We start from the raw sequence: 15,366 nt of genomic DNA on the forward strand, positions 1-15,366 counted from the left end.
CTTAACGTAGGTAGTGGACACAAAACAGTGAGCAAGCTCTATTCATTTGAAGGCAGGCACCTTTGGACAAGAACCTACATTTCATCTGCTAAGTTTGTGCCACTTCATGCTTCCCACTTATGCCCAGTGGAAGACACAGACTGGTGGGCAAGACCTGGCTGTGCCCCATCCAGCAAGGCTTTGGAAAAAGAAGAGAGTTTAAAAAAGGACTCCAGCTTCACCAAAGTGTTCAGCCTCCAGAGGAGACTGACTGCTCAGAACTTGAGAATCATCAAAACTATTCTCTGCTTTAATGTGCAAACCTCTATTTAACCAACACTTATTCACAGGCTGGCAGCATTCCTGAAAATATCTTCACCCTCCCAAAACCCAACAAAGCTAAAATTGTTCCTCCTTCTTGCAGATGAATATTCACAAGAACACTCAAAAGCATTCAGTCATTTTTTTGTTGCGAGTCGCTTACAACAATCAGGAGAGAGAGAATAATGAGGCAGCTGAAAAGCCAGGAAAGCTGTCCACTTGAAAACAAAAGGTTGAAACTGAAATGTGCTTTCCAGCACAGCAAAAAGATATGGCCTAGGAAGGCAGGAGGTGTGGGGGGTTGAAGTTTTCCCCCAACATTAACTTTTCAGCCTGAAAAGTTATCTCCTGGGCAAAGCAAATCAGGAGAGGAGAGGTTCGGAGAGGAGAGGTTGGGAGAGGGGAAGGGAAGGGAAGGGAAGGGAAGGGAAGGGAAGGGAAGGGAAGGGAAGGGAAGGGAAGGGAAGGGAAGGGAAGGGAAGGGAAGGGAAGGGAAGGGAAGGGAAGGGAAGGGAAGGGAAGGGAAGGGAAGGGAAGGGAAGGGAAGGGAAGGGAAGGGAAGGGAAGGGAAGGGAAGGGAAGGGAAGGGGAAGGGAAGGGAAGGGAAGGGAAGGGAAGGGAAGGGAAGGGAAGGGAAGGGAAGGGAAGGGAAGGGAAGGGAAGGGAAGGGGAAGGGAAGGGAAGGGGAAGGGAAGGGAAGGGAAGGGAAGGGAAGGGAAGGGAAGGGAAGGGAAGGGAAGGGAAGGGAAGGGAAGGGAAGGGAAGGGAAGGGAAGGGAAGGGAAGGGGAAGGGAAGGAAGGGAAGGGAAGGGAAGGGAAGGGAAGGGAAGGGAAGGGAAGGGAAGGGAAGGGAAGGGAAGGGAAGGGAAGGGAAGGGAAGGGAAGGGAAGGGAAGGGAAGGGAAGGGAAGGGAAGGGAAGGGAAGAGAAGAGAAGAGAAGAGAAGAGAAGAGAAGAGAAGAGAAGAGAAGAGAAGAGAAGAGAAGAGGAGAGGAGAGGAGAGGAGAGGAGAGGAGAGGAGAGGAGAGGAGAGGAGAGGAGAGGAGAGGAGAGGAATGGGAATGAAAGTGAAATGTGAAGAGTTGTTATGACACAGCTTCTCTTACCTCAGACATTTATCCAAGTAATTTGCTCACAATAGTCTTTTGTTTTCCTTTTTACACCCAATAGTGATTTAATTATATTTTTCTACTTTCCTGCTTGAAATCTGCAGCTAAATTTTAAAGGCATAGCCTAAAACTACCACAACAGGACAGGAGGGACACCAGCGTGTGTGCGATAACCTCATGACAATGCCTTTCTTTCCTATGTGGGTCTAGCCCAAAATGCATGCTGCTGCTTTTTCCCCACAAGGACATGAAAACACGGGTTACATTTTAATGAGCTACCCCACGCCTTCACCTGCCCTTCCCCTGTGAAGAGCAGAACCACAGGACTGCCAGGCTTGGCAGGGACCTCAAAGACAACGCCGGAGCCACTGCGTCCAGCAGCAGCTGTACTTACTGATGTGGTCTATGGACCCCGCACAGAATTTGCCGTAGAACTTCTTGGCGCCGAGCCCCCTCAGGTCGTGTATGGTGAAGGGCCACAAGTGCAGGACGTTGTTGCGGGAGAAGGCATCCCTCTTCTCGATGACCACCACCTTGGCTCCCAGGAACGACAGGTCGATGGCTGTGCGAAGGCCGCAGGGTCCAGCCCCAATTATCAGACACTGCAACACAGATCGCACAAAGTGACTCCGCAACCCGAAGGGGAAACGTTTTTAGCCCAGCTTCCGAGCACCCTGCAGCTTTAGGAGGAAGTGCTCTTCATCTGCAATGAGCTGAAATCTCAGAGCAGTCTTTCTGGTGTTCTCTGCCATGTTCTGCCACCGACACCTTAAAGCTGTAACTGCATCCTGCCAACATAAAGCATATCACAGAGCAGTGAACAGTCTGGAGACCCAGGCAAGCAAACTGGCTGTTCGCAGCCTTTGCTTGTGAATAGCTGACGAGGTATTGGCAGCCATGTGGGTCCAGGGAAGGGCAATGAGGCTAAGGAGAAGCCTCAAGCACATGCCCTACAAAGGAGAGGCTGAGGGAGCTGGGGTTGCTTAGCCTGGAGAAGAAGAGGCTCAAGGGAGACCTCATTGTGCTCTACAACCACCTAAAAGGAGGTTGCAGCCAGGTGGGAGTTGGTCTCTTGTCCCAGGCAACTAACACCAGAAAAAGACACAGTCTCAAGCTGTGCCAGGGGAAGTTTAGTCTGGAAGTGAGGAGAAAGTTCTTCCCAGAAAGAGTAATTGGCCATTGGGATGTGCTGCCCAGGGAGGTGGTGGAGTCACCATCCCTGGAGATCTTCAAGAAAGGCTTGGATGTGGCACTTGGTGCCATGGTTTAGTTGTCAGGAGGTGTTAGGTGACAGGTTGGACTTGATGATCTCTATGGTCTTTTCCAGCCTGGTTGATTCTACTATTCTATGGTATATGCTCCAAGCTGTGTGAGCACCTAGGGGACAATGCTTGAAGGCTTCTCCCTCCACCACTCCATCAGTTGGTTTTGTTCCTTAAAAGGTAAAAAAGAGAAAGCCAATTTTTCCTTTCTTGAGCAAAATCTTCCAGCTCAGTGAGTAGCACAGCAATGGCTACAGCAGATACACACAGGAGGTGCTAACATTCACAGCAGCACAAGGGGCAGATCAGAGGACTCTGATGTGCCTATGTTGCTGCTTCTACTAAGACAGCAGAGGAAGCTTCATGTGAGTAAACACCATGTAATTGCACACTTGGTGTGACTAAACATTTATCAGTTAGTTGGTTTTCTCCATCCTAACTTTTGTCATATCACAGAAACACTCAGGTTGGAAAAGACCCTCAGGATCACCAAGCCCAACCCCAAACTCTACTCTAGAAGGGTCACCCCTAAACCATAGCCCCAGGCACTGCATCTAAATAACCTTTAAACACATCCAGGCTTGGGGACTCCATCACCTCCCTGGGCAGCACATTCCAAGGCCTGACCACTCTTGATGGGAACAAATTCTTCCTACTGTCCAGCCTAACCCTTCCCTGCTGCAGCTTGAGGCTGTTCCCTCTTGTTCTTTCACTATCACTAATAACCTGTGAGAACAGACCAGCACCAACCTCTCCACAATGTCCTTCCCAGTAGCTGTAGAGAGCCATGAGGTCTCCCCTCCTCCTTTTTGAACTAAACAGCCACAGCTCTATCAGTTGCTCTTCATAAGACTTATTCAAATCAAAGGTCTTTCCTCTTCCATCTTTTTCCACTCCACTCAGAAAGACTATTACAGGCTAGTGAACAACTCAACAACACAAAATTGCTTCATGTTTTGTGCTGGGAGGTACTTGGAGAAACAAATGATACAGCAAGATCATTTAAGAGTAAAGAGCCAAGGCAGACAATTGCCACGTCCTCCCCACAGAAACTGCAGTCCCCAGAGAAAGCCAGGGGGAGGCTGGGCATTGACAGGAAGGTGGTACACAGAGCATTTTGGCATGTCACTTTCTGTGCTGTGATTTCTAGTGACTGCAGTCCAGACCCAGAGGATGAAGACTTTGCTACAGCAGTGACTGCTGCTGTCACAGGAGTGTCTTCCATGTTCCTACACACCCTCGTGGCTGGACAACAAAGCTTTCCAAGAAATGGTGAAGTATGCTCAGACTTTCTCAAAAGGCTGGATGCTAGCTAACAGCCTGTCCCAAGGCAAAGCACAGCTCTTTGGTCATTGCCAGTCTCCATATGGGAGTTTTTACAGGTCAACACATCTGCACCAGTTACTCACTGGGGCATAAATCCTGCAGACAGCATGAAACCAAGCCTGAATAAGGAATCAAACAGCACAAGTTACAGCAGGGACAACAGGCCCCATCCCTGGAGGTGTTTAAGCCCAGGCTGGATGAGGCTCTGGCCAGCCTGATCTAGTGTGGGGTGTCCCTGCCCATGGCAGGGGGGTTGGAACTAGATGATCCTTGTGGTCCCTTCCAACCCTGACTGATTCTCTGACCAAAGGTACCTTTATTATTTACCATCACAAAACTATTAAATTCCATTCACAGAATCACAGAAACATTCAGGCTGGAAAAGAGCCTCAGGATCACCAAGTCCAACCCAGAGCACTACTCTACAAGGCTCACCCCTAAACCATAGCCCCAAGCACCACATACAAACCACCTTTAAACAGATCCAGGCTTGGGGACTCCACCACCTCCCTGGGCAGCACATTCCAATGCCTGACCACTCTTGCTGAGAGAAAATTCTTCCTCATGTCCAGTCTAAACCTACCCAGTGGCGGCTTGAGGCCATTCCCTCTTGTTCATTGTTATGAAACACAGTGAGTTTTAAGAACAGAAGATTCTGCTCTCATTTCTACCTCCAATGCTTCTTCCAGTTTCAGCTCTCCCCTACAAACCTACCTTCTGATACTCTCACAGGCAACAATAATTATGAGATGCTAAGTACAGCCAAGTAAATAAAGGCAGCTATTGTTGTCCCTTATTCCCTTCCCCTCAATGACCTCAGACAACTGCTGCAGCTCCATGCACTTAAGCTGTCTCACCCCTCAGGAACACTTCTTGCTCAAGATCTTTCAGACAGATTACATTGTGTTTGCTGTAACAACACCATGGCAATAGAAGATGAAATGCAAACTGGAATCTCCTATTCTCTGCACAGCCAATGAAAAGTGAGGGTTGTTTGTCACTGTTTACATTTGAGCAGCCTACCACCTCCAGTCCTGTTTTCATCAACACTGATTATCTGCATTCTGGGCAGCCTGGACACTGGCCATGTGAGGCACCAACTGCCCAACTCCAGGCACACTCCATCCGTGACCCATTTTGAAATGGGCGAGTAAGAACTACTCACAGAGGATGAGCACTTCAAACCCTCCCAGTGCAAAGAACCAGCAAGCTACCAAAACACAGAGTCCAGCAAAGGGCTACAAGGATGATGAAGGGACTGCAGCACTGCCTGGTGAGGACCTGGGGCTGGTTAGTCTGGAGAGGAGAACTGAGAAGGAATCTAATAAACATCTATAAATACCTGAGGGCTGGGGGGCCAGGAAGGAAGGGACAGGTATAGCCTCTGCTCACTTGTGCCCTGGGATAGGACAAGGGGCAATGGATACAAACTACAGCAAAGGAGGTTCCACCTCAAGATGAGGAAGAACTTCTTCACAGTAAGGGTCCCAGAGCCCTGGAGCAGGTTGCCCAGAGAGGTTGTGGAGTCTCCTTCTCTGAAGCCTTTCCAGCCCTGTCTGGATGTGCTCCTGCGTGACCTGTGCTGGACTCCATGCTCCTGCTTGGGCAGGGGGTTGGACTGTTGGTACAGACCGTCTCCTTTGTCACACTGTTTGCTATGGTAGTGTAGAAAGTCTGGTTTAGGCTGGATGGTAGGAGGAAATTCTTCACAGAAAGATTGGCCATTGGGATGTGCTGCCCAGGGAGGTGGTGGAGTCACCATCCCTGGAGGTGCTTAGGAAGAGACTGGATGAGGCACTTGGTGCCATGGTTGAGTTGATCAGATGGTGTTGGGTGATAGGTTGGACTCCATGATCTCGAAGGTCTTTTCCAACCTGGTTTATTCCGTTCTATTTACAAGTTCTATTTATTTACAAGCTGAGCTTGTTAAAGAAATTAGTGACTTCTGTTCTGATAGCATGGGTAAGAGCCTCACCTTCACTTCAAATTCCATCCTCTCCACAGGCCCACTGCAATTCTTGGTGGTTTTTAATCAGTTGTTTACAAGCCATGTTAAACATTGGGAATATAAAACTAAGTGAAAGAGATCAGATATGACTCATAAGTCCTCTCCTTTGAATAGTTTTGATTATCTCTTAGGCATTCCATATAAACATTTAACAACAGATACTGTTAGGACAGCAAACAAGTGACTAAAGGAAGCAGATAAGACAAACATAAAGAGAATACATGTCTTTGTAATCTCTTTGCATTAACATACTCAGAGTTTGTGTGTGAAGACACACAAAACCAAGTTGTCATCACAGGTATGTATTCTTTCAAACATACTAACAAAAAATCCCAACCAAAATCAGCTGCATTCCATTTTCTCTCAGCTGCTGAGCTGCAAGTCCCCAGTCTGGGTTGACACGTGGGTAGGGTGGCACTCTTTATTTATTCACCACCCACTCTTTTAACTTTTGTTTCTATACAACATCTCATCAACAGCTTGGCAAATTGCGCTCTGGCTTGCCTCCACTCCTCTTCCTCTTTTCCTTTACTCTTTCTCCTCCTTGTCACCCACATAGAGCAGCCACAGAATAAGCCCTCTCATGCCTCTGGCAAAGGGCAGTTCAGCATCATTACCGATATGCCCACAGCAATCACGTCCTCCTCCCACCCCCTCTGGTCACAGAAACTTATTTTTCACAGAATCACCAAGGTTGGAAGAGACCTCAAAGATCATCAAGTCCAACCTGTCACCACAGACCTCATGACTAAACCATGGCACCAAGTGCCACGTCCAATCCCCTCTTGAACACCTCCAGGGATGGTGACTCCACCACCTTCCTGGGCAGCACATTCCAACGGCCAACAACTCTCTCAGTGAAGAACTTTTTCCTCACCTCCAGCCTAAACTTTCCCTGGCACAGCTTGAGACTGTGTCCTCTTGTTCTGGTGCTGGCTGCCTGGGAGAAGAGACCAACCCACTTCTGGTTACAACCACCCCTCAGGTAGTTGTAGACAGCAATAAGGTCTCCCCTGAGCCTCCTCTTCTCCAGGCTAAACAATCCCAGCTCCCTCAGCCTCTCCCCACAGGGCTGTGCTTGCAGCCTCTCCCCAGCCTTGTTGCCCTTCTCTGGACACCCCTAAGTGACCATCCACAGATTCCGGTTCAAGGGAATCTCCTGAGATGTTGACATTAACCTTTACACACTCCCACCCATACTGACTGTGAAGTGCTGGGATCCATGCCTCTTACTGGTCCTTCACACCAACATCAGCATGTTCTGAGGTTTCTCTCTCACCACTAAATGAGGGACAGATACATGACCCCCAGACTCTCTGTTTATCTCACCACCATTTAGTATCCAAGATCACTGCTTGCCAGTTCTACAATCTCTCTCTTGACCCTGCTGCTCCAATTCCATCCTGGGCTCTCTCCAGCTGGGCTTTGGTGCATCAAACAGCCTTCTCTTATGGGCTGCACAAAATCTCTAGCAACCTCTCAGGACAAACATCACTCCCAGTGTAGAACCACAGAATGCTTTGGTTTGAAGGGGACCCCATCTTGCTTCCACTCATCATGTTTCACACACAGTCAGAGCAAGTCCTGCTTGATAAAGTGCAGCTGAACTTGCAGAACAACAATTCTGAATGGTTCTCTACCAGGTCCAGAGTGCTTGGAAGGTTTATTGCTAAATAAACACTTATCTTCAAGTCCTCCCTTTCTGATGCTGCCCATGGGGTGTAAACTTTAACAGTGGATGGACTCTTGGGGTGACTGCCCACTGTGATTACCAGCAGTGCCCAATCATTTCATTTGTTCTCAGGTTAACCTACATGCTCCTGCTATCTGCCATCTGAAGTCTCAACTCTAAGCTATGAGGAAAAAATCCTTCCTGAAACACTTTGATCCATTAGTCATTTTCCCAAGGACTGTTGTGGTAACCAATCACAAATTCCACTCTGCACATGAAAATGGCCACTGGGAAGCAAAACAGAATAAACAAACAAGTTAACCTAACTTTCTACTATCCAGTTGTGAACTGAACTTCAGTACCCTCATCACATTTCAACTACTGCTGTTGAAACCACGCCTCACTATAAAAAAGACACTGGGTTGCTGGAGGAAGTCCAAGAGAAGGGCAGCAAAACCAGGGAAGGGCCTGGAGAACAAGTCTTCTGAGGAGCATCTGAGGGAACTCAGATTGTTTAGTCTGGAGAAGTGAAGGCTGAGGTGAAACCCCATTGCTCTCTGCAACTATCTGAAAGGAGGCTGTAGTGAGGTGGGGTTCAGGCTCCTCTCCCTAGTATCAAGAAGAAATGGCCTGAAAGTGTGCCAGGGGAGGTTTAGATTGTGCATTAGGAAAAACTTCTTCACTGAAAGTGTGGTCAGACATTGCAACAGGCTACCCAGGGAGGTGGTGGAGTCAATATCCCTGGAGGTGTTCAGAACTTGTGTAAACATGGCACTTGGAGGTATGATTTAATGGCCATGGTGGTGTGAGGGTGATGGCTGGACTCAGAGATCTCTTCCAACCAGAACAATTCTGTGTTTGAAATGACAGACATACCCTAAACAAGATGTATGTCCCCCTCAGTTCCTGCTGAGGAATTAGTCATTAATGCCTCCTATTGAGATATTTGGATGCTAGGAAGAAGTTCTTCCCCATGAGGGTGGTGAGAGCCTGGCACAGGTTGCCCAGGGAGGTGGTGGAAGCCTCATGCCTGGAGGTGTTTGCAGCCAGGCTGGATGTGGCTGTGAGCAACCTGCTGTAGTGTGAGGTGTCCCTGCCCATGGCAGGGGGGTTGGAACTGGCTGATCCTTGAGGTCCCTTCCAACCCTGACAACTTCATGATTCCATGATTCTATTGCCTTATCCTTCAAGAGAAGCAGCAGCATCCATTGTCTTCAATGAAAGAGAACTGAATCCTGCTCCAATTTTATCAAGCCTGTATGGTAACTTGGAACAACAACATATTCCATTCATATTTTGATGAAAGCTACAAAGACAATTGCTGTCAGAGACACAGCCTCATGCTGCAGTGTGCAGTGGTGCAGCACAAATGCCAGCTCACAATTATTCTGTGCAAAAGAATAAGCAAAAGTTGGGGGGGGTGCAAGAGCAGGAATTCCTGCAGCAAATACCACACATACCAACCCTCTGAAAGCACTCCTTACAAACTATGCATTTCCACTGCATTTTTGTTTCTTCTCTGATCTTGGAACACAAATGACTACTTTCTTAAGCAATGGCAAAGATGGTGTTTTGCCAAGCTAGCAAGAAACTCAACTTCTGAGACAGACATGAGCATTTTTCAAGCACAATCTGGAAATTTCCAAACATGCACATTTTGTGTCTAGGCCACAACAGCTCATTTCCCATCCCTCTTGCTGCCTAACAATAACTGTTAAAGCAGAAAAGCCTACCAAGAGCAAAGGCTTTTCCAAGCCATCTCTAGGACTGATGCCTCAATGTAAAACATGGAAGCTTGCAGGCTGCTTCTCCTGAATGAATTACAAGTACTCTTGTCCACAAATGGATGCCTTGGGATGTCATTCCCAAGACATCCATTTAGCTTCCCCTAATCAGGTGGGCAGTCAAATTTGGTAGTGACAAAAGGTAAGTTTTGATTGAGAGTCAACTCTTTGCCAGTTCTACAATCACTCTCTTGACCCTGCTGCTCCAATTCCATCCTGGGCTCTCTCCAGCTGGGCTCTGGCGCATCAAACAGCCTCCTCTTCTGGGCTGCACAAAATCTCTACCAACCTCTCAGGACAAACATCACTCCCAGTGTAGAACCATAGAATGCTTTGGTTTGAAGGGGACCCTATCTTGCTTCCACTCATCATGTTTCACACACAGTCAGAGCAACTCTATGACAAAGTGCAGCTGAACTTGCAGGACAACAATTCTGAATGCTTCTCTACCATGTCCAGAGTGCTTGGAAGGTTCACTGCTAACTATACCATTTATCTTCCTTTGAGTCCTTCCTTTCTTATGCTGCCCAAGAGGTGCAAACTTCAACAGTGGATGGACTCCTGGGGTGACTGCCCACTGTGATTACCAGCAGTGCCCAATTGTTCCAAATTTCCAATCATGCACATTTCACACCTAGACCACACACTAATTTCACTTCCTTCTTGCTGCCTAACAAAAACTGTTAAAGCAGAAAAGCCTACCAAGAGCAAAGGCTTACCAGGATTTTCTAAGCCATCTCTAGTATTGATGCCACAAAAAATGTAAAAGGTGGAAGCTTGTAGGCTGCTTCTCCTGAATAAATTACAAGTCCTCTTGTCATTCCCAAGGACATCCATGCAGCTTCCCCTGGGCAGGTGGGCAGTCAGATTTGCTAGTGACAGAGGGTTAAGTTTTGATTGAGAGTCAACTGCTAAAACACTGTAAACTATGTTAGAGGTAGGCTGTGTGAGAGGATGTGTGCCTGGGCTCACACTGACACCAAGGAAACATCTTTGCCACATCAAACATTTGTATTGGGTGTTGCAGAGACCAACTGGGCAATGGCTGTCCCTGAGCACCACAAATCCACCTCTTACCTTGGTGTTGGCGCATGCTTTCCCCTTTTTGTAGTCCTTGTGGCTGCCTCTTTTATCCAACTTGGCCCACAAGGCTTTGGCTTTCCAGTAGTTGAGCTTAGACTTGAGTTTGTGATAAAAGGAGCGATAGTCCTTAGGCTTCAGTTCTAGATAGTCACAGAGCTCTTGGAAAGCCTTCAGAGTCCCCTTGCAGGTTGAAGCCTGGACAAACCTGTCGAAGAGCACATGAGCCTGGTTCACCTTCTCATTCTTGCTTTCTTCCATGTTTCAAGCTTTGCAGCTGCCCTGGGGGGCAGCTGTTCTCTTCCAGTCAGCCAGATTTCCAGATGTTGCTCTGCTGAGCCACTTTCACCTCTGGCTTACAAACATGGTTAACCTGTAAGATAAAAAGAATCAAATGTAACTGCTCTCTTTTTTTCCCCTTTTCAAACTGTTGTCTGAGGCTGCTGAACTGAGCACCCAGATTCTCAGTAATCAGTAACACATCAGTCCTAACAAAGTCAATTGATCAAGATCCTGAGGATTCCTGTCCAAGCTGTCTGAAGCTGAGCCTTCCAAAGCTTACCACCACCAATGAGACACCTCCCCTCTGCTAAATCACAAAATAACCTGAGCCAGTCCCTAGAAAGTTTGATCCAAACTCCTTTCACTTGAGCAGCAGAGAAGTAACAAGGGAACTGGTGGCTGCTACATGATGTGTGGGAAGCAGAGAGAGCTTTAAACACAGATTTACTAAGGTAGCAGTTACTGTGAAAACCAGAGCATGTGGGAACACCACAGCAATGGTTGCATGCTGGTCTTAAAAACTACTACCACAAAGTACTCTAGGAGTTGGCATTTCCACCAGTGAAACCAGCTTGGGTTCTTTCATTCTAAAAGGACTGATGGTCAGAGTGGCCAGAGAGCAGCCAGGCAGAAAGGGACCTGGGGGTACTGGTGCTGCCCAGGGAGGTGGTGGAGTCACCACCCCTGGAGGTGTTCAAGAGGGGATGTGGCACTTGGTGCCATGGTTTAGTAGTCATGAGGCCTTGGGTGACAGGTTGGACTTCATGATCTTTGAGGTCTCTTCCAACCTTATTGATTCTATGACAGCAGGCTGAACATGAGCCAGCAGTGTGCCCAGGTGGCCAAGAAGGCCAATGGCATCCTGGCCTGCATCAGGAACAGTGTGGCCAGCAGGAGCAGGGAGGTCATTCTGCCCTGTGCTCAGCACTGGTTAGGCCACACCTTGAGTCCTGTGTCCAGTTCTGAGCCCCTCAGTTTAGGAAAGATGTTGAGATGCTGGTAGGTGTCCAGAGAAGGGCAACAAAGCTGGGGAGGGGTCTGGAGCACAGCCCTGTGAGGAGAGGCTGAGGGAGCTGGGGTTGTTTAGCCTGGAGAAGAGGAGGCTCAGGGGAGACCTTCTTGCTCTCTCCAACTCCCTGAAGGGAGGCTGTAGCCAGGTGGAGGTTGGTCTTTTCTCCCAGGCAACCAGCACCAGAACAAGAGGACACAGTCTCAAGCTGCACCAGGGGAGGTTTAGGCTGGATGTTAGGAAGAAGTTCTTCCCAGCAAGAGAGATTGGCCATTGGGATGTGCTGCCCAGGGAGGTGGTGGAGTCACCATCCCTGGAGGTGTTTAGGAAGAGCCTGGATGAGGCACTTGGTGCCATGGTTTGGTTGATCAGATGATGTTGGGTGATAGGTTGGACTTGGTGATCTCGAAGGTCTTTTCCAACCTGGTTAATTCTATTCTATTCTAAATAAAGAGGATGACATAATACAAGTTGATCTTTCAATAGTCCTTGGAAAATGTGCTTTTTACACTGACAAATTCAGTGGTAGCTACTGCAACTCCTAGTAAGAGGTTAAACCTGCTAATAGCAATGAAATGTTTGAGAGAAGATGTCCAGACTGGAAAAAACTGCTTGTCTTGTGCCAAATAGCATAACCATTTGTCTTATTTAGAGTCTGTGCATCTATTCCTGGCAGTAAGCAGCTTAAGAGTGAAATGTGCCTGGTGCACAATGCTTGTCAGATTCTCCTGGTAGCTCCTCTGATGCGCAGGTCCCTAGAAAATGTTAGGTTCTCAGGTGATTAAGAATGCTAACAGCAGGTCTGCTCCTCTCAGCTGCTTCTCTGAGGTCCCTCAGAAGCAATCTACAGACCTACAGAATTGTTCAGATCACAAATAACAGATGTTGTGTAAAGAGTATTTTCTCCTCCTCCCCCTCCTCTCTCTTTTATATATAATACATCTCCTTCTTCCTCTTACACATAATGCTAAGTATGTTCATAGAATAGCTTGCTCTGCTCTCCCAGAAAGAACAGCTCTGTTTGTCTTCAGCAGGAGGGTGGCATGGGTACAGATGTGGGCACTATGGAAGCAGAGCCCTTTCTGAGCTACTTTGTTGTCCTTTGTTTTTCTGCAAAGGGTATTAAGGTAAAAAAGAGAAATATGTTAACTCTGATAAAACCTTTTAGACTCTCACCAGACCTTTTCCTGCTCCCAGCAGACAGGAAGCCAAGTCAAACATTACAGCTTATGCCTCTTCCCCTTCTGTATGACAGCTCTGCAGCAGCTTGTTTGGGCACTCCTGCATCTCACCCTAACGTGGTATTTATTGCTTATGGTTAGAAATAGCCCAGGAGACCTGGAAACCTTTACACAGAGCCACAAACTGCTTGTTATCAGAAAATCAAAGCAGCAGAAGCCACCCTACAACACTGGGTTACACAGGAGGCTGCAATCCTGACTTTATTAGGACAAATGCCTTAGAGGATTCAGCACACATGAAGCTGCTTCTCTGACTGGCCAACAGCGATGCCACATCCACAGCAGTGCTAAGCAGGATGGAACTAACTGCTTTCCTTATTTTTTCATCTCAGCTTCACAGCTGTAGAGGTAGAAATGTGCTCCAGGCTCACACCTCAGGGAAACCAACTTCACTACTGCAGCAGTCTTAAGACACAGCATTTTATAACCTTGTGTCTCCTCTTCTGCTCTCCAGAACACTGTAAAAGGCTCCAACAAAACATCTCTTACACTGAAGGAGCAATTGCAGTGCATGTGGAGTACAGACAATAAATCACAGAACTAATCAGGTTGGAAAAAACCTTTGAGATCATCCAGTCCAACCTATCACCCAATACTGTAATCAACTAAACCATGGCACCAAGTGCCTCATCCAGGCTTTTTTATAAACACTTCCAGTGTAGTGTTCTGCAGCCTGGACTCCTATGCCTTGTTAGTCAGCACAACCTCTCAAGTTGAATACTACTTAGTGTTGCACTTCCCCACCTCCTGCACCCCACCCTACCACCCAATACTCACTTCACAACAGTGCTTCAAGTGGCTGAGACTTTCTAAGGAAATGCAATAAAAGGTTTATGATCTAAATTAAGTGGAGTGACAATTCAAGCCCGTTAACCCACAGCCAGCTACCGAGAGCTCCAGATACGAGGACAACAGACATTTAACTTTACTGTTGCTTCCATTCCACTTTTTCACCAGAGGAGCAAAGTGGCACTGGTCCTACACTGATCAGAGAGATCCCAGAGTTAAAATCCAACCTACTTACACTCTAGGAACTTAGTGCTTTGTGCTTGAGGTTTGCCAAGCCAAGAGACAAACCTGTGAGAGCAGGTCATCGTGGCCTGCGCAGCGGGAGCAGCACCGCAGCGCTGCTGACATCCCATCACACACAGCCTGTGAAGTCATTTATGCCCACAGGTCAAACAGAGGCTTCAGTCACCACACTGAGTCACTCCCTAGAACTCTACATTCTTGATGTAAACGCCCAAAGCCCTTGGAATCCACAAGCAACACGTCAGAGAGCATGGAAACCATAGGAAGAAAGCAAGGGCAGACAAGAACCGAGTGCCAGCTCTCCAGGGCATTTGTATGCCGCGTTGGCTGCTCTGCAAGCCTGCAGCATGTTTTGTCTCGAGGCAGCTGATTGCTGACTCAGAAGCTCTGTAAATTCCTTGGCTGGAGTGCTGGGAGAGAAAGACAAAGCCCATGAAAAAAAGCATGCAAGAACAGTGCTGGTGTTGCTATTTACAATAACAGCATGAGGTTGTTACTGACTCACGACTGCAAGCATGCTCTGGATCACAGTCTCACAGTATCACTAAGGTTGGAAGAGACCTCAAAGATCATCCAGTCCAACCTATCAACACAGACCCCATGACTAGACCATGGCACCAAGTGCCAAATCCAATCCCCTCTTGAATGCCTCCAGGGACGGGGACTCCACCACCTCCCTGGGCAGCACATTCCAATGATGAACGACTCTCTCGGTGAAGAACTTTCTCCTCACCTCGAGTCTAAACCTCCCCTGGCACAGCTTGAGACTGTGTCCTCTTGTTCTGGTGCTGGGTGCCTGGGAGAAGAGACCAGCCCCTTCCCGGCTACAACCACCTTTCAGGTAGTTGTAGAGGGCAATGAGGTCACCCCTGAGCCTCCTCTTCTCCAGGCTAAACAACCCCAGCTCCCTCAGCCTCTCCTCACAGGGCTGTGCTCAAGGCCTCTCCCCAGCCTTGTTGCCCTTCTCTGGACACCTTCAAGTGTTTTGATGTCCTTCTTCAGCACTTGCTGAGGGCAGAAGAAACCAATGCAAAGAGAGGCATGGGCCATTAATAATGCCAGGTGGTGGTTCCTCCCCAGTCACCCCAGAGGCAGGGACATGAATATTTTACCAAATGCACACATGAGAAGAAGTCCAGTGCCCTACTTCTGTCAAATGCAAGACAGAATGAGTCTGGTTGTACCAATTCAAGCTCCTGCAGACAGTGTTGCAAATGCAAGGCTCCTATATCCCATGCAAACACGTCCCCATAGTAAGAGTC

At 47.9% G+C, this 15,366-nt stretch overlaps 1 protein-coding gene across 1 annotated transcript in view; it reads right to left on the reverse strand.

The window, feature by feature from the left end:
- The window catches only part of MICAL3 (microtubule associated monooxygenase, calponin and LIM domain containing 3), a 219,649-nt gene that overhangs the window by 141,458 nt on the left and 62,825 nt on the right, over positions 1-15,366 (reverse strand). The window contains 2 exon segments of the mRNA XM_068141849.1: positions 1,803-2,010; positions 10,538-10,913. Coding sequence (XP_067997950.1) covers positions 1,803-2,010; positions 10,538-10,801 — 472 coding nt within the window. The 5' untranslated portion in view covers positions 10,802-10,913.

Source organism: Melanerpes formicivorus, unplaced genomic scaffold (assembly GCF_026170545.1).
Source record: "Melanerpes formicivorus ecotype bairdi unplaced genomic scaffold, bMelFor1.0.p_v2 SCAF_8, whole genome shotgun sequence".
NCBI classification, from domain to species: Eukaryota; Metazoa; Chordata; class Aves; order Piciformes; family Picidae; genus Melanerpes; species Melanerpes formicivorus.